The sequence below is a fragment of the Oncorhynchus mykiss genome, chromosome 13 (genome assembly GCF_013265735.2).
Source record: "Oncorhynchus mykiss isolate Arlee chromosome 13, USDA_OmykA_1.1, whole genome shotgun sequence".
Lineage (NCBI taxonomy): Eukaryota > Metazoa > Chordata > Actinopteri > Salmoniformes > Salmonidae > Oncorhynchus > Oncorhynchus mykiss.
The window spans coordinates 26,880,183-26,906,721 of NC_048577.1; the positions used below are offsets into that span (position 1 = coordinate 26,880,183).

Here is a 26,539-nt window from a genome sequence, read left to right on the forward strand (position 1 = left end):
GCCGGCAGAGGAAGATGGTAGTGATGCGGAGAGGGGGGCAACGGAGAACGCGAGCTCCTTTCCACGAGCTCGGTGACGAAGATCAACCCGTCGCTCAATGCGAATAGCGAGTTCAATCAAGGAATCCACGCTGGAAGGAACCTCCCGGGAGAGAATCTCATCCTTTACCTCTGCGCGGAGACCCTCCAGAAGACGAGCGAGCAAAGCCGGCTCGTTCCAGCCACTGGAGGCAGCAAGAGTGCGAAACTCAATAGAGTAGTCTGTTATGGATCGATTGCCTTGACATAGGGAAGACAGGGCCCTGGAAGCCTCCTCCCCAAAAACAGATCGATCAAAAACCCGTATCATCTCCTCCTTAAAGTCCTGATACTGGTTAGTACACTCAGCCCTTGCCTCCCAGATTGCCGTGCCCCACTCACGAGCCCGTCCAGTAAGGAGAGATATGACGTAGGCGACACGAGCAGTGCTGGGCTGGAGAGAAAACACAATATCACACTGGGTGAGGAACGAGCGGCATTCAGTGGGCTCCCCAGAGTAACACGGCGGGTTATTGATTCTGGGCTCCGGAGATTCGAAAGCCCTGGAAGTGGCCGGTGGATCGAGGCGGAGATGGTGAACCTGTTCTGTGAGGTTGGAGACTTGGGTGGCCAGGGTCTCAACGGCATGTCGAGCAGCAGACAATTCCTGCTCGTGTCTGCCTAGCATCGCTCCCTGGATCTCGACGGCTGAGTGGAGAGGATCCGAAGTCGCTGGGTCCATTCTTGGTCGGATTCTTCTGTCAGGTGCGTGAATGAGGACCCAAAAGCGAATTAACAAACAGAGTTTCTTTAATGATGAACACACGTGGGCTCAGATGGACAGGTAGATTCCGACAGGACAGGACAAGGTTGCAGCAAACACGATGATAGTCTGGTTCAGGCATGAGACACACAAACAAGAATCCGACAAAGACAGGAGCAGAAACAGAGAGAGATATAGGGACCTAATCAGAGGGAAAAAGGGAACAGGTGGGAAAAGGGGTGAATGAGGTAGTCAGAGAAGACAAGGAACAGCTGGGGGAAAGAGGGACAGAAACGGTAACCTAGTACGACCAGCAGAGGGAGACAGGGTGAAAGGAAAGGACAGAAACAAGACACAACATGACAATACATGACATTAATACATCTAAATATGGTTTAGTGTTACCTGGTCTAGTTCATGACATTGAGGAGGACAGAGCAGCTGTAACACAGTACCTGCTCTAGTTCACAACATTGAGGAGGAGAGGGCAGCTGTAACACAGTACCAGTGGTGTAAAGTACTTGAGTAAAAGTACTTTCAAGTACTATTGAAGTAGTATCTGTATTTATTATTTATTTTTGACAACTTTTACTTTTACTTCACTACATTTCTAAATGAAAATAATGTACTTTTTAATACATTTTCGTTGACACCCAAAAGTACTAGTTACATTTTGAATGCTTAGCAGGACAAAAAAATGGTCCAATTCAGCACTTATCAAGAGAACATCCCTGGTCGTCCCTACTGCCTCTAATCTGACGGACTCACTAAACACAAATGCTTTGTTTGTAAATATGTCTGAGTGTAGGAGTGTGCCCCTGGCTATCCGTAAATAAAAAAAATAAAATGGTTCCGTCTGGTTTGGTTAATATAAGGAATTTGAAATTATTCATACTTTTACTTTTGATACTTAAGTATATTTAAAACCAAATACTTGTAGACTTTTACTCAAGTGGTATTTTACTGGGTAACTTTCTGTTAAGGTATCTATACTTTTACTCAAGCATGACAATTTGGTACTTTCTCCACCACTGATCATGAGTCTATTCTGGTATCCTTCAACATGGTGAGCCTCATTATGAGTCTAATCTGCTCTCCTTCAACATGATGAGCCTCAACATGAGTCTAATCTGCTCTCCTTCAACATGGTGAGGCTCAACATGAGTCCAATCTGGTCTCCTTCAACATGGGCAGCCTCATTATGAGTCTAATCTGCTCTCCTTCAACATGGCCAGCCTCATTATGAGTCTAATCTGGTCTGCTTCAACATGGTTAGCCTCATTATGAGTCTAATCTGGTCTCCTTCAACATGGTCAGCCTCATTATGAGTCTTAACTGCTCTCCTTCAACATGGTCAGCCTCATTATGAGCCTCGTTAATTGTCTGATGAAAAAGAAAACCCACACACTGATCAGTATCAATCAGCCTTTTGTTTTCTTTCAAGTTATTAACTAATGATTAGCACACACAAGTTCTCAGATGTGTGAGCGCTTTACCTATTTCTAACAGTATCATTTTAAATGGAGAAAACAACTCAGCAACATGGAAACAATGTGGGAGGATTAGCAAATCCTGTTTCAGTATCGAAATTACAAACCACATGAACAAGTGCATTGGACACGTCTATGAAGCCAAAACTAATCTCATCATGTCTGCATTGGATACGTCTATGAGGTCAATACTAATCCATCATGTCTGCATTGGACACGTCTATGAGGTCAATACTAATCCATCATGTCTGCATTGGACACGTCTATGAGGTCAATACTAATCCATCTTGTCTGCATTGGACACGTCTATGAGGTCAATACTAATCCATCATGTCTGCATTGGACACGTCTATGAGGTCAATACTAATCCATCATGTCTGCATTGGACACGTCTATGAGGTCAATACTAATCCATCATGTCTGCATTGGACACGCCTATGAGGTCAATACTAATCCATCATGTCTGCATTGGACACGTCTATGAGGTCAATACTAATCCATCATGTCTGCATTGGACATGTCTATGGGCCAGCAGGTCGCCTAGTGGTTAGAGCATTGGGCCAGAAACCAAAAGGTTGGTGGCTCGAATCCCGAGCTGACAAGGTAAAAATCTGTCGTTCTGCCCCTGAACAAGGCATTGTTCCCCGGTAGGCCACCATTGTAAAGAACTGGTTCTTAACTGTCTTTAAAGTTTAAATTAATAAAATATTTTTTAAACGTAGCAGAATTAAATAATGATTGTGCAATATCATCAGACTAAATTAGAGTAACAACCCAATAAAATAGACAAACAGGGAATGTTCAATGACTCAAAAAGGCCACTATAGTTCGTTCTGTGAATCAGCCCTTTATTTCCTATCATAAAGAACACATGTGGAAATGGGCAGTGGGTTTAGGCATCCATCTGACTCCAAAACAAGACAAGATTGAATAGTTGAATAGTGTCTAATCCAAATAATCAGCACAATGGCAGATGTTAGTGCAGGGCTGGAACAGAAACCTGCACACCCAGTAGCTAGATCTCTAGCAGCAAGGTTGGCCATGTATTTTCTAGGTCTGTGAATCGTGGAACAGTATTGGTGTAGTCATACAACTTATTATAACAGTAAACCAACAGCATATTCAGAGCATTTAGAAAGTATTCAGACCCCTTGACTTTTTCCCACATTTTTTTACATTACACCCTTATTCTAAAATGTATTAAATAATAGTGTGTTCCTCATTAATCTACACACAATACCCCATAATGGCAAAGCGAAACACAGAAATACCTTATTTACATAAGTATTCAGACCCTTTGCTATGAGACTCGAAATTGAGCTCAGGTGCATCTTATTTCCATTGATCATCCTTGAGATGTTCCTACAACTTGATTGGAGTCCACCTGCGGTAAATTAAATTGATTGGACATGATTTGGGCACACACCTGTCTATATAAGGTCCCACAGTTGACAGTGCATGTCAGAGCAAAAACCAAGCCACGAGGTTGAAGGAATTGTCCGTAGAGCTCCGAGACAGGATTCTGTAGAGGCACAGATCTGGGGAAGGGTACCAAAAAATGGGCCTTGGTCAGGGAGGTGACCAAGAACCCGCTGGTCACTCTGACAGAGCTCCAGAGTTTCTTTATGGCGATGTGAGAACCTTCCAGAAGGACAACCATCTATACAACACTCCGCCAATCAGGCCTTTAGGATAGAGGCATATGACAGCACGCTTGGAGTTTGCCAAAAGGCACCTAGAGGACTCTGAGACCATGAGAAACAAGATTCCTTGGTCTAATGAAACCAAGATTTAACTCTTTGGCCTGAATTCAAAGCATCACGTCTGGATAAAACCAGGCACCATCCCTACGGTGAAGCACGGTGGTGGCAGCATCATGCTGTGGGGATGTTTTTGAGTGGCAGAGACTGGAGACTAGTCAGGATTGAGGGTAAGATGAACAGAGCAAAGTACAAAGATGTTTCTACAGATGAAGCTCATATCCATAACAAACTGAAATCAATAGAATAGGGTTGTACATTATGACACCATTACAATACTCCTACTACAATGTTAAACATTCTATATTGTGACATTATTTCATTGATGTCATGAAACAACTCCTTCATGTGTGAATTTTCTGATGTTTAATCAGAGATCTTTTACAAGAGTATCTCTTCCCACATTGATCACAGCTATAAGATTTATCTCCTGTGTGTGTTCTCTGGTGTGCAGTCAGATGGCTAGATGAAACAAAACTCTTCCCACATTGAACACAGCTGAAAGGTTTCTCTCCTGTGTGTATTCTATGGTGTATCTTCAGATAATTCCATGTAGTGAAACTCTTCCCACATTGATCACAGCTATGAGGTTTCTCTCCTGTGTGTGTTTTCTGGTGTGATACCAGGTTACTTGACTGAGTAAAACTCTTCCCACATTGATCACAGCTATGAGGTTTCTCTCCTGTGTGTGTTCTCTGGTGTATAGTTAGATAGCAGGATGTAGTAAAACTCTTCCCACATTGAATACAGCCATGAGGTCTCTCTCCTGTGTGTGTTCTTTGGTGTCTAGTCCGACTGCTAGACATAGTAAAACTCTTCCCACATTGAGCACAACTATAAGGTTTCTCTCCTGTGTGTGTTCTCTGGTGTACAGTCAGAACTCTACATGAAGCAAAGGTCTTCCCACATTGAGCACAGCTATAAGACTTCTCTCCTGTGTGTGTTCTCTGGTGTGCTGTCAGGCCACCAGATGAAACAAAACTCTTCCCACATTGGTAACAGCTATAAGATTTCTCTCCTGTGTGTGTTCTCTGGTGTGATATCAGGCTGATTACCAGAGTAAAACTCTTCCCACATTGATCACAGCTATAAGGTTTCTCTCTTGTGTGTGTTCTCTGGTGTGATATCAGGCGGGTTGACAGAGTAAAACTCTTCCCACAGTAAGAGCAGCAGAAAGGTTTCTCTCCCGTGTGATTTCTCAGGTGTATTTTAAGTTCTGATGAAGATTTTAAACATTTCCCACAATCAGAACAGCAGTGAGATCTCTTCCTTGTGGATCTCCGCAGGTGTTTTTTGAGGTGTTCTGATGTGGAGAGACTCTTCTCTGCCCTGTCAGCATCATGATGTTGTTGAGCCTCACCAGAGGATCCACAGTAGTCAATTCTCTCTCCTGTGTGAACAACAAAGAAAGACAGATGGTTAAAGGCCCACAACAGCAGAAATCCACTGTAAAAGGTGATGCCAACAGCGTAGCCATGATGTTGTACAAACAATGACATCTGTAATGAATGTTAAAATTATTTGACATTTGTCTTAAGACAGTCAAGTATGCAACAAAAGTTATATTTTGTCTTGTTTTCACATAGTAGTAACATCAATGATTGTAGGCTAGAAATACGTTTTTAAAGTTGTTGAAATTCAAAGCAGTGTGCCAGACGACTTTTGGTCTCCAATATAGGCCCCTTTCTGAAGGTCTATGTTATTGTTATGTGAAGTTATGGGTCCTACAGGGGGTCTATGTTATTGTTATGGGTCCTACAGTAGGTCTATGGCAAGACTTGAAAATTGATTTCTAGATCTACAACCAAATTGACAGAACATGAAGGATTTTATAAAGAATAATGAATATTCACATGAAGATCAGTCGCCTATTGGATGACATCACGACTTCCCATCAAGCCAACTCCTTGAATGCCTTACTGTGACATCACTCACTCCTTCTAGTTTGCAGTTGTCTAAAAAAAAACACTATTTTGCTCAAAACATTTATTTGTTTATTTTTAGTGTGTTTATACTTTAATGTATCACTTTTCAACAGGAAAAGTTTTTTTAAATCACTGGAGGACGTCATGAACAATTCCGACAGTACAAAAACATATCTAAGTGTAGAACGCCCTTTTAAAAATTGCACATTAGCACTCTTTCCTCTGGTCTAAAAAAATATCCCAATGCCCCAGGGCAGTAATTGGGGTCACTGCCCTCTGTAGGGTGCTGTCTTTTGGATGGGACGTTAAATGGGTGTCCTGACTCTCTGAGGTCTCTAAAGATCCCATGGCACTTATTGTAAGAGTAGGGGTGTTAACCCCAGTGTCCTGGCTAAATTCCCAATCTGGCCCTCAAACCATCACAGTCACCTAATAATCCCCAGTTTACAATTGGCTCATCTCTCCCCTGCAACTATTCCCCAGGTCGCTGCTGCAAATGAGAACATGTTCTCAGTCAACTTATCTGGTAAAATAAAGGATAAATAAAAACTATATTTACTGGTGTTAATCAGATCAATGTCCCTGTTTTATAAAATAGTACTCACTGTATTTACTGGTGTTAATCAGATCTCCAGTCCTCTCTTCTTCGTCCTCCTCTGTGACAGTAATCTCCCCCTCTTCATCCTTCATCCCAAAAACTTCATCTTCTTTCACTTCATCCTCCACTCCAAAAACCGAATCTTCCTCCCCTTCTTTCACAATAACATCCTCCTCCTCTTTCACTCTGAAGGCGTCTTTCTCTTCTTCTTTCACGGTAACAGCCTCAACCTCTACCTGTTTTTGTATTGTAATAGCCTCTTCTTCCTCCTCCTCTTTCACGAGAGCTTCTTCCTCCGTCCAGCAGACCTCCTTTTCTTCAGCAGGAGAGTAGCTTAGTGAACTCATGGTCGGAGATGTTAGCTAGTTAGCATTAGCGACTAGACTAGTGCTAACTTAACCAGCCAGCAAGTTGACTTACAACTAAATGGGGTAGCTAGTTGTTTCCACAATCATAGTGGCAAATAAACCACGAAATTGTCTAAAGAACTTGAATGTTCCGACTTTGTTGTCCAGCGAGCTACCGAGGTGGCTGCAGTTGTTGAAGAAGCGTTCCGTCCACTAGATTATACATCTCAGTAGAAACATCGCCTGAAAGACACATATCGCCATCTGCTGTCTGGAGGGAAAACGTATTTTTTTTATCTTCAATTAATTATAATATTATAAAGCAGTTTAGGGAAACGTTTTTTTCTCTCCATTAAAAAATAATAATATATCAACACGCACAAAGAGCAACAACATTTTTTACGAGAATTTAAAACCGACTCTTACATCTACTCCACATGTGTATTTCTGATTCAGTCAAATGACTAGATATCAAAGTAAGCACCTAGTTATTGATACCCTTGATAAAGATGAGCAAAAATGACTGTATAAAATAAATAAACTTTACTTTACCCACTACCAGGATATTTTAGCCCAAAACCTGGTTACCTCTCTGCTAGGAGGCTGAAACTTGGCCAGAAGTGGATCTTCCAGCAAGACACATCAACACCCACGAAGAAACGGTTAATTGGGCACAAAATCAACATTTTCAACGGCCATCTCAGTCTTCGGACTTCAACTCCATTGAAAACCTGTGGTTTGAATTGAACAGGGCAGTCCATAAGCGCAGACAAAATAAATCAAGGACCTGGAGAGATTCTGTATGGAGGAATGGTCTAAGATCCCACCCAATGTGTTCTCTAATCTCATAAAACATTTCAGTGTCGTTATCCTCACAAGGGGAGGGTGCTAGAGTATTGAAAACATGGGTGGCAATAATTCAGACCCCTACCTTTTTAGAATTACATGTTAAACTAAATCTCTTTCTCTGAGCAATTGTATCAGTATAAAACAATATAATTTCCCTTTATTTGTTGGTGTAACAATACATCATGCAGATGTATATCATTAACAGACTAAGTCTATACTGCTCCTACATGGTGTAACAATACATCATGTAGATGTATATAATGAACAGACTAGGTCTATACTGCTCCTACATGGTGTAACAATACATCATGTAGATGTATATAACGAACATAATCGGTTTCTATCCTATGTCTATGCATTACTCATCTCATATGTATATTGTATTCTATTCTACTGTATGCCACTCTGACATCGCTCCTCAATATATTTATATATTCTTATTCCATTACTAGGTATTTGTTGTGAAATTGTTAAATATCACTGCACTGTTGGAGCTAGGAACACAAGCATTTAGTTAGATATTACTGCACTGTTGGAGCTAGGAACACAAGCATTTAGTTAGATATTACTGCACTGTTGGAGCTAGGAACACAAGCATTTAGTTAGATATTACTGCACTGTTGGAGCTAGGAACACAAGCATTTAGTTAGATATTACTGCACTGTTGGAGCTAGGAACACAAGCATTTAGTTAGATATTACTGCACTGTTGGAGCTAGGAACACAAGCATTTCGCCACACCCGCAATAACATATGAATGTGACAAAACATTTGATTTATGAAGGTCACTTGTGTAAATTGTACTTTTCCCCACTCATCTTTTGACATTGCATTTTGCATATTCAGTGGCCTGGCTACTTCCAGACTATGTCAAAGACCCATCCTGGTCGATCTGAACCTAATGCAGCTTGGAGTGATCGGATGACAGAAGTCACATTTAGGTGCCAGGTTTAACTGAGGCCATAGATTCTCCATATCCATTACTTTGAGTGTTCTAGATAATATGACTAAATGTGTTTCTGTGTTGCAGGGGCAGTCAAGAATTGGAACATGACAGAAGCAGAGCTGTGGGAGACCACCTCAAGCCCCTGGTAGAGCCGGGGGTTGTGTTGACCACTCCACCACTCCTTCAGCGGGCTGGAAAAGTGGGATTTATACTGTTTTTCATATTAAGATGGACCAAGAGTCTGTTGATTGGTCAGTCATTGGGATAATTTGTTTTGCAATATGTTCAAATCAAATCAAGCTTTATTTATACAGCACATTTCAGACATGGATGCAACACAATGGCTTCACAGGAAAAAACTATTAAAATAAACAGAAATATTTAGTACACAAACATAAGAGGATAAAAAAAACAATAACTTAAAGACTAATGAGCATCCTAAGGAAATACCATTGATTGAAATGTTAAAAATATCCAACCCAAAATATAAGCTTCTTTTGTTTGGATGGGCTCTGAAAGACACTATAGGGGTATCCAATGAAAGTTGACTAGTAACAACAACTGGTACCTAAAATACACCCACCATGAGACCCACTAAATCTGCCCAAGAAGAGGAAAACAAAAGAAAAACACACCAAACTTAAAGACAGGAAGCAAACCAAAAAGGTGGTTAAAATAATTTATTACAATCAATACCATTCATACTATTACAAAATCATTTCTCATTCATTCTTAATTAATTCTATTTACAAAAACATCAAACAAAAACAAACCTCAGGGGAGCATCGTCCCTCCCCGTCATACCTAACCAATACCTAACCCTTTCCCTATCTCCCCTTCCCTAATCTATCCCCTTACCAAACTCACTCTAACACTCCCAGCCCTAAACCCCCTTTCCACCTCTCCCGTGCCGCATGCTTCCCCCACTTCCTCTCCTCCCTCTTCATCTTCCCCCTCAAATCACCTTCCACCCTTCTCACTATCCCTTCCACCCCCCAATCTCTCCCTGTCTTGACTAAATTCTGCCTGGCTTCCCACAGTCCCTTTGTAAAGAGACTCATGAGAAGCCACAGCAGAAACCTGTCCCTATCCGTTCCCTTTGCTCTCCCTACGCCTCTCTCTAGCCTAGCCCATGTCAAAACAAAATCACTCCTAACCACACCTAGCATTACTCGTGCCCTAGCCCAGACTAGTCCGGCAAAGGCACAGTCCCAAAAGGCATGGCGCACAGTCTCCTCCCTGCCACAAGAGGATCTTGGACAGGAGGGGGATTGCACCAAACTATACCGGTACAAGATGGCACGTACCGGCAAGCACTTATGGAGGCCCAACCAAATCAGGTCCTTGAGCCTATTGTCCAGGCCCCGCGCCTGCACTCCCTCCCAGACCACTGACGAGATGCCCGCTACAGGCGCAGGACTCCCTGCCTGCCTGACCTCCTCGTACAGGTGCCTGTGGTCTAAACCTACTCGGGCAACTTCAACCTCGGGGTGCGCACGCAGCCACTTGGCCGCATGGCCAAAATGCCACGGCAGCTGTTCCGCCCGAGGACCCGCGTTAGACCACACCATTACGCTTCTCGCCTTATACGAGAAGAACACCCGCAGGAGGTAACCGGACGGGTGTATAACCGGACGAGCAAGCTCCGTCAACAAGAAAGAAACAAAAATGGCGTCCAGCTTGAGGGGGAAATGTGGTACCCCCCAAACCTCCCTCCCCGATGGGACAGATCATGCGTGCCCTGGCGACCCACTCGCACCTGCCACTCCACATAAACTGAAACACAAGCCTCACTAGAGGCCTCCTCAGACAAGCCGGCAATGGATAGATGTATGCCACGTACAAAAGAGACGGCAACACATCCACCTTTAGGACCAGGACTTTGCCCATAAAAGACAAATACCTAGCCTTCTACATTGCTAGCTTTCTCTGTACCACTGCGATACGCATGTTCCAGTTTAGCGTCGCTGAGCCGGAGGTCTCAAAATGAACCCCGAGAATCCTCAGGGCCCCTTCACAGAGAGATAACCCCCCAGGCACATCCGTTCTACCGCGCCATCTTCCGAAAAACTTGACGGAAGACTTTGCATGGTTCAGAACCGCTCCCGAGGCTCGGGTGAAATCCCCAAAGATGGCAAGGGACCTTGTCAGGCACGAGTCCTTGCACAACAGCAAGGAAGTGTCGTCGGCGTACTGCGTCATCTTAACACGCAGCCCACCGCTTCCAGGGATCAACAAGCCTTCCACCCCTGTGTCTGCCCTAATGGCAGCCCCCAGAGGCTCCATGTACAGAACGAAGAGGAGAGCCGAGAGTGGGCATCCCTGCCTGATCCCAGACGAGAGGTCAAAAACGTCACCTAAGTGACTATTTACACTAACTCGACACCCCGCTCCGACATATAAAGTACGGATCCATCCTATAAACTTCTCCCCAAATCCTAATCTACCTAACACCCTGAATAGAAAAGATCTATTCACGCGATCAAAAGCTTTCGCCTGATCTAGCGCTGCTACCATTAAAGGCAGCCCTCTATCTTCAACCCAAGCGATGGAATCCCTGATCAACTGTAGGTTCCATCTTATAGAGCGGCCCTCTACCCCGCACGTCTGATCCTCGTGGACGACGTAGGGAAGGGATGTGCGCAACCGGTCTGCTAAAACCTTTGCAAGAATCTTGTAATCTACGCACAGCATGGTCAATGGCCGCCAGTTGACAAGGTCAGTTGCTTCCCCCTTCTTATAAAGAAGTGACAGCACACCAACAGCCATTGATCCCCCCGGGACCCCCGTCTCAAGGATGGCCTTCAAGACTTCGAGAACCACTGGTCCAAGTATACCCCAAAACTTGAGGTAAAACTCAGCCGGTAGCCCATCCATCCCAGGCACCTTCCCTTTTCCCATCCTCCTAAGAGCGCTCTTAACCTCTTCTAGTGAGATCTGGGCCTCCATCACGTCTCTAATGTCCTCTGGCAACCGCCGGGACAAGTGTTCTAAAAACACGTTTCCCTGCTCTACATCTATTTCCCTTTCCTTAAATAAACCTTGGAAATGATCAGTTGTCACCCTGACCATTTCCTCTGGTGTACTTACTATACTACCATTTTCTTCCCTAACTCCCTTCATTACCTTCCTACTCTGTCTGGCCCTAACCGACTTAAAGAACATAGCGGAACAAGTCTCATTATGTTCTAGAAAGCCACTATGCGCACGCTCCAGGAAAGCTCGAGCCTTCTGCTCCTGCAGCACCCTGAGCTGCGCCTTTAGGGCTGCGAATCTCTCCCAGTCAATTGACCCGCCGAGGTTGCCTGCCTCGTACTCGAGTTCAATTAACCTTTGGATACGATCCACCTCCCTCCTTTCCTCCCTTTTTTTCCTTCTACAATATCCTATTATAAAAGCCCTTATCCTCCCCTTGACTAAATCCCATCACTCTAACACCCCCTCGCACATGGACCGGAGGCCGTCAAGCCTCCGAAAGAAACAAAAAAATGCGTCAACGAAAGCCTGCTCCTCCAGTATATCCCGATCTAACTTCCAGTACCCCCTACCGAAGAGGCAGACTGGCGACCCCACCTGCAGGAACACCCCGTCGTGATCCGTGAAGAAAACAGGCAACAGCCGCCCAGACAACTGACCCAAAGACCTGGATACAAAAATGTAGTCGAGCCTCCGCGCAACCCCCCTGGAGTTGCGCCATGTAGGACCGACCATTGCCGGAGTAGTGTGCAGGCCACCATCAACCAGACCATGGCAAGCCATTAGCCCAGAGATGGCACCTGCACTGCTATCACCGCCTACCCCTAAATCTATATTAAAGTCCTCCTATCACCAAGTGCCTGTTTGTAACACACAGGGGCGCCAGACAGTCCACCATCTCCCTCCTGTCTGCCGCCACCTGTGGCCCATACACCCCAATTAACCTATATCTAGCTTCTTTAAACTTAACATCTATCCCCAAAACTCTACCCTGCATTATTACAAAAGTGTTCTCTATTTTAACCTCTCTATGCCCATACAAAATCCCTACTCCTGTTGAGTGCACCCCTCCTATGCCCCAAAAAAGATTCCCCCTTATCCCACTCCCTCTTAAATCTACACACATCCGCCCTCCTTTTAACATTATCCCTTAACCCCCTAACATTTAGACTAAAAAAGAAACAGAACTATTCATTTAATTATTTACAACAAATAAAAACCTCAAAACCCCCAAAAAAACCAGGAGACTCACCCGATGCTCCCCTGGTCCATCTCCACCGGCGGGGACGTCCTCTCCTCTCCTGACGCCCCCCCGTCCTCCATCCCAACCCATGATCCAGGCAGTGTGTTGGGTCCTCCCTCCCCACCCACCATCCCCCCCTCCCTGTTTGCCTCGGGGCTGCATGTAGGGGACCCCATCTCACCAAACAGGAGTTGGGATCCCTCCAGCAAACAACCCACCGACCCCTCACTGGAGTCATCCACTAAAATGCAAGGGGCTGAGGCAAACCGGGAGGACAAATTACCCCCCCCCCCCCCCCCCCCCGCCACTCTCTTAACCGCCCCCTCCCCCTCCACACCCCCCTCCCTCTCACTTCCTGCCAAGCTCCCCCTCTTTATCCCTTTCTTCTTTGGTGAAGGAGGTAGCGGGGAGACACAACCTCCCATCCCCGCTAACCCCTCCACCAAATCCCTCATTTCGACCTCGAGGAAGTCTGGCAGGCTGTCCCCCCACTCCTTCCCCCCCATCTCCCCCCCTCCCACATCCACTCCTCCCTCCTTCTCCGTCACTGTCCCCCTTCCCTCTTCCACTCCTTCTCGTACCACTGTCCCCCTTCCCTCTTCCACTCCTTCTCGTACCACTGTCCCCTTCTCCCTCTTCTCAGCTCCTCCACCTTCTTCCGTCCCCTTTTTCTTCTCTCCTTCTGTTCCATTCTTTTCTTCTCCTCGCCTCTTTCTTCTTCCCATCTTCTTCCTGCGCCGTCTTTTCTCCTGTGCCGTCTTTTCTCCTGTGCCATCCATGCAATCCGCACGCATCCTTTCTTTCCTCCCCCCATCCCCCGCTCCCCCCCCAGCTGCAGACACGTATGACCTGTGACGAGCCGGGCAATCACGCCACAGGTGTGCTCTTGAGCCACACCCGTGGCAAGCCTTGGGCTCGTCACACTCCTTGGCCTCGTGCTCTTCTGACCCACAAAAACGACACCTCTTGGCGCTGCACGAGGCCAGGATATGGCCGTAGGCCATACAACGCCTGCAGAACGGGGGCTGACGTGCATAGTAGAGTGTTCCCCTGTCAGCCCCCAGGGAGAACATCGCCGGAGGATGGAGGTAGCCATCCACACTCTTCGGGGACTCCCTGAGTAATGCCTGGAACCCTCTCCTCCCGTTCCAGAAACCCAGGGAGTCCCTGAGGTACCTCGCTGAGGAGACATTGTCCATGTATCTCCCCAGAAAGGCCCTCACTTCTTCATCCTTCACGTGCGGATTGTACATGTTTACTGTGACCACCCTGAAGTTGTTCTTTGCCAGGCTGGTCACCGCATAATGGCACAGGGGTCCTTTTCTTTCCGCTTCCTTTGCCATCTTCAATACATCATCATGTTTCTCTTGCTTGTGAAACGTCAGATCAAAACCCTTTTCATTTGGGTTGCCTTGAAGGCAGAGTACTTCCTTCACCTCTATCCTGAGGCATCCCATCAATATGGTCCTTTCAAAAGTTTCCCTGCCCCAAGGTTCCATCTCCTTTTCAGTCCATGAAAATCTTACGGTATTTGCTATACCAATCCCCGGAACCGACCAGGTTTGCTTGTTTGTGTTCATTTTTCTTCAAAAAAAAAAGCTCTCTTCAGAAAGAAGCTTCAACCTGAAATGAAAAACATCTTAAACCAAAAAGGTGGCGCAACTAAAGGTGTTGACTCTCCACATCTATCAAGACCTGAAATCAAATCTTCATTTATACAGCACATTTCAGACATGGATGCGAAATAAAGGCTTCATAGGGGGAAAAAAACTAATTTAAAAAAATGAAAATAAAACAGAAATACTTAGTACATAACAAATAGAAGACGAACAACTGAAAGAATAATGAGCATCCTAAGGAAATGCCATTGATTAAAACTATTAAATCAGATGCAATATCCAATCCAAAATGTAACTTTGTTTTTTAGGAGGGGCACTGAAAGTTGACTAGTAATAACAACTGGAACCTAGAAGACACCCACCATGAGACTCACTAAATCTGCCCAAGCGGCAAACAAAAGAAAAGCAACTAAAGGTGTTGACTCTCCACATCTACCAAGACAACTGGAGCACTGGGCCAGACACTCTTAAATAGAACCTGGACCAGCTCAGGTGAAACACCTTCCCACTAACGAGATGGACAAGCCAGCACAGGTGTAACACTTACTGACTAACGAGGTGACACCAATCTGTGCGTCCTACGTGCTAACGAGCTATACGTGCTAAAGTCCAACCTCAAAACATAAATGGAAAAACCAAAGCCAGTAACACCTTCCCCCTTAAGACAAGTTTGCTCACCACCAGAAAACAACTTCCATTTGACATTATAATCAACTACAATGCTTCACCTTCTCCAATATAAACATGCTGTCTGGCTGTCAACAATTAAAAACAAGAAAAACACGTATTTCTAAATAATATACAATCGTATCTTTTCTCATTTTTCTTTCTATAGAATCCTAAAACTCACTAGCTTCTAGAACTGTCGTCTTCCTAAAACTCACTAGCTTCTAGAACTCTCGTCTTCCTAAAACACACTAGCTTCTAGAACTCTGGTCCCCTTGGAACGAACCAAAACAAAACTCATCTCCAAAACGGATAAACATGCAGTCAAAATAAATTGTGATCCATGGCAACTCACTGACTAAACGCAAACATTTTTGACTGCCTACCCTTGAGACGATCAGCAACCAAGTTGTCCTTAACACTCCTGCAATATCCGTAGTAACTTTCCACCTCACTGTGGAGCTTCTCTTTTCAGGGTTCACTCGATAGGCATGTTGTTGGATCGGGGCCCAGTCCCCAATGTCATGCATTTGGGTTGGCACATCTGAGGATGAATCCTGATATTCTAAAAGCAGGGCAACATTGTCAATATAATTGTACCCAAAAATGGTCAGCTGGTTGCATAAATAATTATTACTAAATGTTACAAACTGTAAATATGAAAATCAAAACCAAATGTTCACCCCTTTGTTAATATGTGTTGGCAATATAAAAAAAATATTTATCTTTTGTCAGGCTGAAGGTTTGAAATATGAGTAGGTGATTTGAGTCATGCTTCTTCAGTAGTGGAATAAAGACAATTAGCATTTGAATGTTGTCAAGAAATACTGGAGTGATGTCAGATTGTTAATAAAATTTATTACAGACCAATTTATTATACTGCTTTCATGTGTGTATGTACACAAACATCTGCAACAATTATCATATTACATGTATTTTTTTTAAACAAGCAGCTTTTTCAACTTGTAGAAAACAGCTAGCTACATTTTGAAGTGCTGCATTTTGATTAAAGTGGGTCACCAACGCAGTAAGTGTAACACAGCTCTTTTTTTTTTGTTGTTAGTCACTTTTTGTTAAATAATACTCTTTCAATTCAGAGCCTGGATTTTCCCCTGAGGCTAATATCCATATCATTATGCAATCAATTAAACAGGGCAAATGGTAAGGTAGAACATCATTAAAATACTTCTACTACAATGATAAAACATTCTACATTGTCACATCATTTCATCGATTTCATGAAACAACTCCTTCATGTATTTTCTGATGTTTAATCAGAGATCTTTTATCAGAGTATCGCTTGTCACATTGATTACAGCTAAAAGGTTTATCTCCTGTGTGTGTTTTCTGGTGTCGAATCAGAGTGCTAGATGTAGGAAAACTCTTCCCACATCGATCACAGCTATAAGGCTTCTCTCCTGTGTGTGTTCTCTGGTGTCGAATCAGAGTGCTAGATGTAGTAAATCTCTTCCCACATTGATCACAGCTATAAGGTTTCTCTCCAGTGTGAATTCTCATGTGTATTATTAGTGAATCTGATCTTAAGAAACTCTTCCTGCAGTTAGAGCAGCTATAAGATTTCTCTCCAGTGTGAATTCTCATGTGTATTTTTAGTGAATGTGATCTTAAGAAACTCTTCCCGCAGTCAGAGCAGTAGTATGGTTTCTCTCCTGTGGGTCTCAGCTGATGTTTCTTGGGGTGTTTTGATGTGGAGAGACTCTTCTCTGCCTCTTCAGCATCATGAGGTTGTTGAGGCCCCCCAGAGGATCCAGGATAGTCACGTCTCTCTCCTGTGTGAACAACAAAGTCAGACAGATGGTTTAAGGCCCACAACAGCATAAATCCACTGTAAAAAGTTTATGCCAACAGCCTAGCCATGATGTTGTACAAACAATGCCATCTGTAATGAATGTTAATTATTTGACATTTGTCTTAAGACAGTCAAGTGAACAACAGTCATATTTTGTCTTGTTTTCACGTTAGTAGTAAGATCGACGATTGTATGCTAGAAATACGTTTTTAAAGTTGATGAAATCCTAAGCAGTGTGCCAAACAACTTTTGGTCTCCAATATAGGCACCTTTCTGTAGGTCTATGTTGTTGTTGTTAGGTGACGTTATGGGTCCTACAGTGGGTCTGTTGTTGTTGTTGTTAGGTGACGTTATGGGTCCTACAGTGGGTCTATGTTGTTGTTAGGTGAAGTTATGGGTCCTACAGTGGGTCTATGTTGTTGTTAGGTGAAGTTATGGGTCCTACAGTGGGTCTATGGTATTGGTATAACTAAAGATTTCTGCATTAGCATGGAAGAGTTTCTGCAACCAAATTGCATTTTAGCAAACAGAGGGCAGAGAGTGATGCAGAGAGCGATGCACGTATTTGGGGATGTCTGATAGTATTTACGCAATATTTTTTTTTCCCTCACCTCAAACAGCAAGTAAACAAAGTCTTACAAATACTTTGAGGAACTATTGATTTTAGTAAAATATTTCCAGCTCTCACTCTTGATAACCACTCAACATGAAAGGGAACAATGTAATGCTCTGATGCAGTGGAAATGTCATACAATACCTGATTACTTCTCATCTCTTTCACAAAAGCCTACAGCTGTGTCTGTCCCAAACTCACTGGCGCGGGAAACTGTGAGCCCAGAATATTTTATATCAAGTTTCAGACTGACCCAGGTGATAGAACTTGAAACATTATATCCACTATGTAGACAGGCCATGCTCAGCCAATGTGATTTATTTTTATCTGGATATTTTCTAGCTGTTTTTATTTGTTGGCTTTATGTATGCTATTTTACATAGTTGGCAATGGCAATAAAAGTTTAGATTTGCATTATTTTCATTTCTATTTATATACAGTGGGGCAAAAAAGTATTTAGTCTGCCACCAATTGTGCAAGTTCTCCCAATTAAAAAGATGAGGCCTGTAATTTTCATCATAGGTACACTTCAACTATGACAGACAAAATGAGAATATTTTTTTTCCCAGAAAATCACATTATAGGATTTAATGAATTTATTTACAAATTATGGTGGAAAATAAGTATTTGGTCACCTACAAACAAGCAAGATTTCTGGCTCTCACAGACCTGTAACTTCTTCTTTAAGAGGCTCCTCTGTCCTCCACTTGTTACCTGTATTAATGGCACCTGTTTGAACTTGTTATCAGTATAAAAGACACCTGTCCACAACCTCAAACAGTCACACTCCAAACTCCACTATGGCCAAGACCAAAGAGCTGTCAAAGGACATCAGAAACAAAATTGTAGACCTGCACCAGGCTGGGAAGATTGAATCTGCAATAGGTAAGGAGCTTGGTTTGAAGAAATCAACTGTGGGAGCAATTATTAGGAAATGGAAGACATACAAGACCACTGATAATCTCCCTCGATCTGGGGCTCCACGCAAGATCTCACCCCGTGGGGTCAAAATGATCACAATGATCACCGTTCGATGAGCAAAAATCCCAGAACCACACGGGGGGGACCTAGTGAATAACCTGCAGAGAGCTGGGACCAAAGTAACAAAGCCTACCATCAGTAACACACTACGCCGCCAGGGACTCAAATCATGCAGTGCCAGACGTGTCCCCCTGCTTAAGCCAGTACATGTCCAGGCCCGTCTGAAGTTTGCTAGAGAGCATTTGGATGATCCAGAAGAAGCTTGGGAGAATGTCATATGGTCAGATGAAACCAAAATATAACTTTTTGGTAAAAACGCAACTCGTCGTGTTTGGAGGACAAAGAATGCTGAGTTGCATCCAAAGAACACCATACCTACTGTGAAGCATGGGGTTGGATTTTGAGTGAAAACCTCCTTCCATCAGCAATGGCATTTAAGATGGAACGTGGCTGGGTCTTTCAGCATGACAATGATCCACAACACACCGCCCGGGCAACGAAGGAGTGGCTTCGTAAGAAGCATTTCATGGTCCTGGAGTGGCCTAGCCAGTCTCCAGATCTCAACTCCATAGAAAATCTTTGGAAAGTCCGTGTTGCCTAGCAACAGACCCAAAACATCACTGCTCTAGAGGAGATCTGCATGGAGGAATGGGCCAAAATACCAGCAACAGTGTGTGAAAACCTTGTGAAGACTTACAGAAAACGTTTGACCTCTGTCATTGCCAACAAAGGGTATATAACAAAGTATTGAGATAAACTTTTGTTATTGACCAAATACTTATTTTCCACCATAATTTGCAAATAAATTCATTAACAATCCTACAATGTGATTTTCTGGATTTCTTTTCTCATTTTGTCTGTCATAGTTGAAGTGTACCTATGATGAAAATTACTGGCCTCTCTCATCATTAAGTGGAAGAACTTGCACAATTGGTGGCTGACTAAATACTTGTTTGCCCCACTGTAGAATGTAGATTAATCACAGACAATGATTTGGAGATAGTTTATTTTATAATCGTTCCAGTAAAATGTGAATATGAAAATCATCACTGGCACCAGTTGAGTAGAAATGGTCAGATAAATTTGCACTCCAAAAAATGTTGCTGACTGCTGTTGTAGTCTATTACTGAAAACTTCAGGAGCAAAACATCAGAATTTACAAAGGCCATCAGCAGCGGGAGGAGGAAGAGTTTTTTTCTTATGGTTAGGCTATCTTGATCTCTGGTTTCCTCGAGTCATTTGTGTGTCTCAATTATTTAATAAAACACGTGATTCCTATGTTGATGATGTAAAGAATATTTGCTGCTCTGTGGTGTGTAATGAGGAGCAACCAGACGCTGCACACATTTATGAAATTGCTTATTCCAGTTACTAATAAGCATGCACCCATTAAGAAAATGACTGTAGAAACTAAAATCTCCTTGGATTGATGAGGAATTGAAAAATGTTATGGTCGAGAGGGATGAGGCAAAAGGAATGGCTGGTCTGGTAAGTCTGGCTGTAAAACCGATTGGCAAATATCCTGCAAATTGAGAAATCATGTGACAAACTGAAGGAAAACAATAAAAAAAACAACAATGAAACAAAGATAAATGACAAAGAATAATAGTAAAAGGCTTTTTAGAACCTTACATACAATTTTGGGGATTATTTTTTTTTACTGAATCAGATGGCTCATTCATCACAAAGCGCACTACTTTTATGATTTTTTCATTGGCAAGATAAGCAAACGTATGCATGACATACCAGCAACAAACGCTGACACTACACATCCAAGTATATCTGACCAAATTATGAAAGACAATCATTGTAATTTAGAATTCCGTAAAGTCAGTGTGGAATGGGTGAAAATATTATTGTTGTCTATCAACAATGACAAGCCACCGGGGTCTGACAATCTAGATGGAAAATTACTGAGGATAATAGCAGACTATATTGCCACTCCTATTTTCTGTATCTTTAATTTAAGCCTAGTAGAGAGCGTGTGCCCTCAGGCCTGGAGGGAAGCTAAAGTCATTCGACATGCGCTATGCTCTGCATAGTTACCTCCAGGTAAAATGTTGCACTTATTCAGCCATTCTGTGACCAAAAACAAGCTACATATGGACAGTACCAAAATAAACTGACTCTGGAAATGACAAAGCGCCTCGTAACCTAGCTGGAAATGGGACAAACGGACCCCTTCTGTGGAAACAGACTGGGACGATTTCTAATCAAATCTAATTCCCAGGAACGTGGTTCATATGAACCACAGAGACTGTGTGGGATAATAACATGGCCATGTCCAACCCTGCTTGTTCCCTCGAATATGCTACCAACCACCAATCTCCAACAGGGCCCTTTACCTTTATCAATAGACACTTCATGCCCAGTGACACGAGCCTACAAGACAAGCTAAATTACTTCTATGCTCGCTTCGAGGAAAGTAACACTGAAACATGCATGACAGCATCAGCTTTTCTGGACGACTTTGTGATCACGCTCTCCGCTGCCGATGTGAGCAAGACTTTTAAAACAGGTTAACATACACAAAGCCACAGGGCCAAACGGATTACCAGGACATGTACTCCAAGCATGCGCTGACCAACTGGCAAGGGTCTTCACTGACATTTTCATCCCCTGTCGGAGTCTGTAATACCAAGATGTTTCAAGCAGACCACCATAGTGTTCTTGGGCACAGGGACTAAGGTAACCTGCCTAAATGACTACCGACCCATAGCACTCACATCTGTAGCCATGAAGTGCTTTGTAAGGCTGGTCATTATCCCACACCATTATCCCAGAAACCCTAGACCCACTCCAATTTGCATACCGCCCCAACAGATGATGCAATCTCTATTGCACTCCACACTGCATTTTCCCACCTGGACAAAAGGAACACCCATGTGAGAATGCTATTCATCGACTACAGCTCAGCGTTCAACACCATAGTACACTCAAAGCTCATCACTAAGTTAAGGACCCTGGGACTAAACACTGAGCACGCCCCCATTCTCATCGAAGGGGTTGAAGTGGAGCAGGTTGAGAGCTTCAAGTTCCTTGGTAACCACATCCTTGGTGTCCACATTATAGGCTTAGTTAACTGGTGAACTGTTGAAATCATGGAAACATAATGACAATTCTAATTCTAGATTTGGAATAGAATGTGCAGCACCTTTAATATATTGTTGTTTGACTACTAATTAATAAACCAGGGAGAAATTAAAGTAAAGAGGCTATTCTTTTAGTACAGTTCTCAAACACAGTAAGGCAGTTTGATTATGCTTACTATATAACTAAAACTCTGTTTTCAGAGTAGGAGCGTGGTGGAGACATCCAAGAGAGGAAAATCAGGAAGGGAAATGACAGCAAGTAGTGCAGACAAAAGGGATAACAAGTTGGTGAAGCAACAGGAATGAAAACAATATAGATCGAATGAGAACAATATAGATGCTACTTTGAGAACACAAACTCACATCTTTCACAGCACAGAGCTAGGGAGTCCGGGGGATGACTGGAGGAGCAATGGAGGAAGCATTGAGGGATTATTTTAGCGTGAGTACAGTTTGAGACTGAGTGGACAATGGTGAAGAACAGTGGAGTGAAAAGGGCTAAAGTTGGAAATGAACAGCAGTTTAGGGTCGGAGTGGGAATCATCAGCAAGGATGTTTTTGTGGGTGACCTGTTAACGGTCTCAAAGATGGTGAAGGATGAATTGGGTAAAGTGGAATCGGTTTGAGTGTCCAGGAGAGGTATGATAATGATTGTGTGTCAACAGCGCAAAAGGAGAAAGCTTTGTGTGGTTTAGGTTAAACATTTCAGGTAGACGCACGTTGATTAAAATGACTGATAGACGGAAGGTTTTACTGTGGTTTGGTGAAGTGGTTCTTCCATCTTATGTAAAACCTGGGTAAGTGAGATATACAGAAGCCGCTGCAGTGTTACAATTGTAAAAAAGTTTGGACATGTGGCAAGTGTTTGTTGAAGGAATAAATATGTCGTAGTCAGATGAAGCATGTTGTAATTGTGATGGGAATCACGTTCCCGAGTTCCCGGAGTGCCCTGCACGGATGAAGGATATCACAGTAGCTAGGATGATCAGGCCCATCCAGCAGTTGTCCTAAGTGAAGGCAGTGAAAATAGCTGAAGGAGTTGAGAGGAGAAGGTAGCTCATGTCCCACAGTCTGCAGTGAAGCCATGCAGGAGAAGGTAAACATCTAAGAAGCTAGACATCATTGTGAAGGCAGCAAATAGATTTCTGGAATTCCAGGACTTCAGACGAAATGTTACAGGGAGTACTGAATGAAGACGTTCCCCCCTCCCAGGTTCCTGAACCTGTGTAGGGATCTGAATAGTGCCATTTTTTTTAAAATTCAGGGTACTGGAGTGGATTTGGTTCGTGTTTATTTTTTATTTTACGTAATTAGTATGATTTGTTAATTGCAATTTATTTTGCGTTTTGGTTATTTTTTTACAACCCTGTACAGTAGGTGGCAGCAATACACCTGATGAGTGTAGTCTGACAATAAACCTCAGCGAAGAAGACATGGTAGGAACCAAAGTGTTGTCAGTGTTTCCAGTTGACCCTAATTAGATGTTACATTACATGTTGTTTTCTTACTTCATGTAGCCTGCTAGCTAGCCAACATATTCATACTTCGCTTACTCCTCTCTGATAAGATATAGCTGCACAAACATGCTTATCTAGGCCGACAACAGCACTGGTACCAGGCAGTATTAGCTAGCTTTGTTTGCTCTGACTCTTAATACATTTAGCAAGCTAGCTAGCCCGCTAACTAGCGATTAGCTGCTAACATTATTTGAGCAACACCTTGCTAAGAAAATACAATATTTTGCCTTTAATGTAATGGCATGAAAATAACTGCCAGAATATTATATAATGACTTATCAACAGCTCTAACAATTTGACCCCAACAGGAAATCTACACTGGCAGTTTATAGAAAGACACATTTACTATATAACCATTGATTCCACTGATTCTTGAAGAATATAACTTAGCAATGCCTCAAATGTTTCAACCGTATTACCCCACCAGAAACCAAAACATGAGCTCATAACGCCACTGTTTGTAAACTAATACTATATGGCTGAGGAGTAGGGTCGATCCAAGAGTTCTGACCTCACAATGACAGTAAAGCACCCAAGCTAAATGGCTAACGTTGGATAGCTTGCTAGACACAAATCAGGGAAAACCTCACTCACCATTTTACTTTCCCCAGCAGAGCTGGTTAGGCTGTTTTCATGTTATCCAGAGCGTTGGTGACTAACTGTGCTGCTGGCAACAATTTAATTTGAGCTTTTTTTGCAGATGTTTACTGACACCTGGACATATTCAACGGGTGTTGAACGTTATTAAATTCATCAGTTATTGTGCTCTCTAATCAAGTCAAACATTGGGTAGTTAGTTAGAATATAGTTACTAAACTGGCCTGTTTGGTGTATAAGAAGCCAACTAACGTTAGGTAGCTAGTTTACATACCGATACGTACTGCTATGCGTCAAGTAAGGAGTGTATTTAACAAAGTGTAACGTAACTTATTTGAGAAGTCATTACTTTATTACATTGCTCAACATTTGTCATAATTATTTAAAGCAGTTCATTTGTATCCGCTCTCGTTGGACTTCGGCTGAATATTTTCCTCCATTTTCTTCAAATCTGAAAACGATATGAAGCCACGCCCATTTCCTGAAGAATTGCATTATAGGCCCTAAAGTACTGCCTGTATGTGTCATATTTTGGAGAATTTAGTACGACATCCGGGAACTTTTGGCATACTAACTACATCATAATATAATAAGCAAACTATATACTCAATTAACATTAGTATGAGTATTCTAACACAGCTCAGGTCTCTGGGCAGCCATTTTGTTTGTTTAAAAACTAGGTTGCCCCTTGAAAAAAGCCACACAATCGATCAACCAATCTGCAGTTCAACCAATAACAAAGCTGTAATTCCACCACTGTTTTGGTAATAAGATGGATGGGGCTGGAGAAATGTAACTACTCTCAAATTCATAGACAGACCTATGGATGCAAGGACTCACCATCCATGATATCAACATTAGTTTTAACCATGTTTTGAGGCTATACAGTGTTGGTTTACATTCTAAACATTGGAGTAAAAAAAAGCTTATTTGGTGTTTTGATAACAGTTGAACTAAGTTCATGAGGCATGCGTTATATTATTCAAGAATCAATGCCTATAAATGAATAACTTAAGTCTAAATATATAGATGTAGCCATAGCAAATTTCCCCTTTAACACCACACATAAGTTCAACAACCGCAGAGTTTGTGCTTCTGTTAAGACAGTACTTACTAGTGTTAATCAGGGCACATTCATCGTTAGAACCATCGACCGCCTTAAAATGCGTTTGGGAAACCGGCCCCAGATATCCAGTTTCCTCCTCTTCTTCATTGTTCGATGTGACAGTCACCTCCCCCTCCTCTTCTTCTTCTTCTTCTTCTTTCACTGAAACGTCGTCGTCCTCCTCTTTAACTGAGACCTCTTTCTCTTCTTCTTTCACGGTAACAGCCTCAACCTCTACTTGTTTTTGTATTGTAACAGCCTCCTCTTCCTCTTCTTCCTCTTCTTCTTCTTCCTCCTCCTCCTCCTCTTTCACGAGAGCTTCTTTCTCCATCCAGCAGCCCTCCTCTTCTTCAGCAGGAACGGGGTTAAGTTTGAGACTGGAGCTATGAGGCATGTCCTGAAGTCGCTACGTATAATTCAAAGCAGTGTCACTTTATCAGCAGCACGTAATCAACGACGTCTGAATAATAATTTCGTCGAACACCTGATTGGTTTGGTATTGGGCTCGTTCAACATTGCAGCCGACAGTGCAGGTGGCTGCTGACTGCTGACTGACTAATTTACAAATCACCTTGCATCATAAATAACTAATCATTATTATTTATAAATCAGTCAGCCAGTCACCGTTTACCCACAACGCAGCATGGATTTAATGCTCTCGAACAGGCCAGTGGTTTAATATATGACAAAAAGGCTATGCTGCTGCGGTGTGGGACTTCATCTATAAAAATGTGTCTGTTCAAAATTCTGTGTTGCTCAAAGCCTTGAGTAATGAACCTATTTTTGACACAATTGGCTGGAAAGAGTCAATGCTTTTCGGCATGTTTTCTGTGAATTAGACTACGGGAGTTTTGTAACTTTTTCCACCTTGGCTTTCTGTTAGGTGGGTTCTACCTGGTCTCTGGTAGTTGGTCTCGCTGACCATAACCGTGCTGGTTGGCCACTAAATTACTAAAGTTAGCTGGCTGGCTAAGATAACTGCATATAGCTAACATTCTTTGATTTTTGGTTAGATGGCGTTATGTGTTTCCAAAACTGGTTTACTTTAATCACTAAAGTCATGAGTTCAAATGATTGGTTTAATTTAACGTTCTACATTCAAAGTTATTTCTGTTGTAGTTTACATCATCGGTAATAGGCTGGTCCTCCATATTACTTCACACCCGACTTTGGCATTATTCTAAATTCTGATCGGTTTTATGTAATAGCTCCAAAAATAGAACTATGAGGTGTTACTTTGCATTGGAATTTTGTATTTATTTTATTTGATATTTTATAAACAATTCAAAACATACACATACAAACAACAACAGCATACAAACATTAACTACATCACACCTGCCCAGACCCACTAGAACACACCTCCATCTCCATTAAGTCCATGGAGAATAAGAGCACCCCCTCCCAGCTACCCACTGCTCTGAGGCTAGGAAACACTGTTACAACTGACAAATCCACTATAATTGAAAATTTCAATAAGCATTTTTCTACGGCTGGCCATGCTTTCCACCTAGCTACCCCTACCCGGTCAACTGCCCGGCACCCTCCACAGCAACCCGCCCAAGCCCCCACCATTTCTCCTTCACCCATATCCAGATAACTGATGTTCTGAAAGAGCTGCAAAAT

General features: G+C 42.8%; 2 protein-coding genes across 2 annotated transcripts; both read right to left on the minus strand.

Moving 5' to 3' along the window:
- Window positions 1-4,137: 4,137 nt before the first annotated feature.
- LOC110485123 (zinc finger protein 180-like) lies at window positions 4,138-14,256 on the minus strand. Its single transcript, XM_036939729.1, has 2 exons — window positions 14,016-14,256; window positions 4,138-5,420 (listed from the first exon to the last, which is right to left on the minus strand). Exons 1-2 carry the CDS (start codon window positions 14,254-14,256, stop codon window positions 4,375-4,377), a joined length of 1,287 nt encoding a protein of 428 aa, XP_036795624.1. The 3' UTR covers window positions 4,138-4,374.
- Window positions 14,257-16,039: 1,783 nt separating this feature from the next.
- Window positions 16,040-25,310, minus strand: LOC118938443 (zinc finger protein 3-like). Its single transcript, XM_036942412.1, has 2 exons — window positions 24,923-25,310; window positions 16,040-16,988 (listed from the first exon to the last, which is right to left on the minus strand). The coding sequence occupies exons 1-2, from the start codon at window positions 25,305-25,307 to the stop codon at window positions 16,435-16,437; spliced, it is 939 nt and encodes a 312-aa protein (XP_036798307.1). The 5' UTR covers window positions 25,308-25,310; the 3' UTR covers window positions 16,040-16,434.
- Between the last annotated feature and the right edge of the window lie 1,229 nt (window positions 25,311-26,539).

What these genes read in the sequence shown, in the direction of transcription:
- LOC110485123 (XM_036939729.1), bottom strand. Translation starts at nt 14,256, where the DNA reads ATGGCAAAGGAAGCGGAAAGAAAAGGACCCCTGTGCCATTATGCGGTG. An exon ending in ACTCAGGGAGTCCCCGAAGA is followed by an intron (nt 5,421 to 14,015) that starts GTGTGGATGGCT and finishes TTGTTCACACAG; the next exon opens with GAGAGAGAATTGACTACTGT.
- LOC118938443 (XM_036942412.1), bottom strand. Translation starts at nt 25,307, where the DNA reads ATGCCTCATAGCTCCAGTCTCAAACTTAACCCCGTTCCTGCTGAAGAA. An exon ending in ATGTGCCCTGATTAACACTA is followed by an intron (nt 16,989 to 24,922) that starts GTAAGTACTGTC and finishes TTGTTCACACAG; the next exon opens with GAGAGAGACGTGACTATCCT.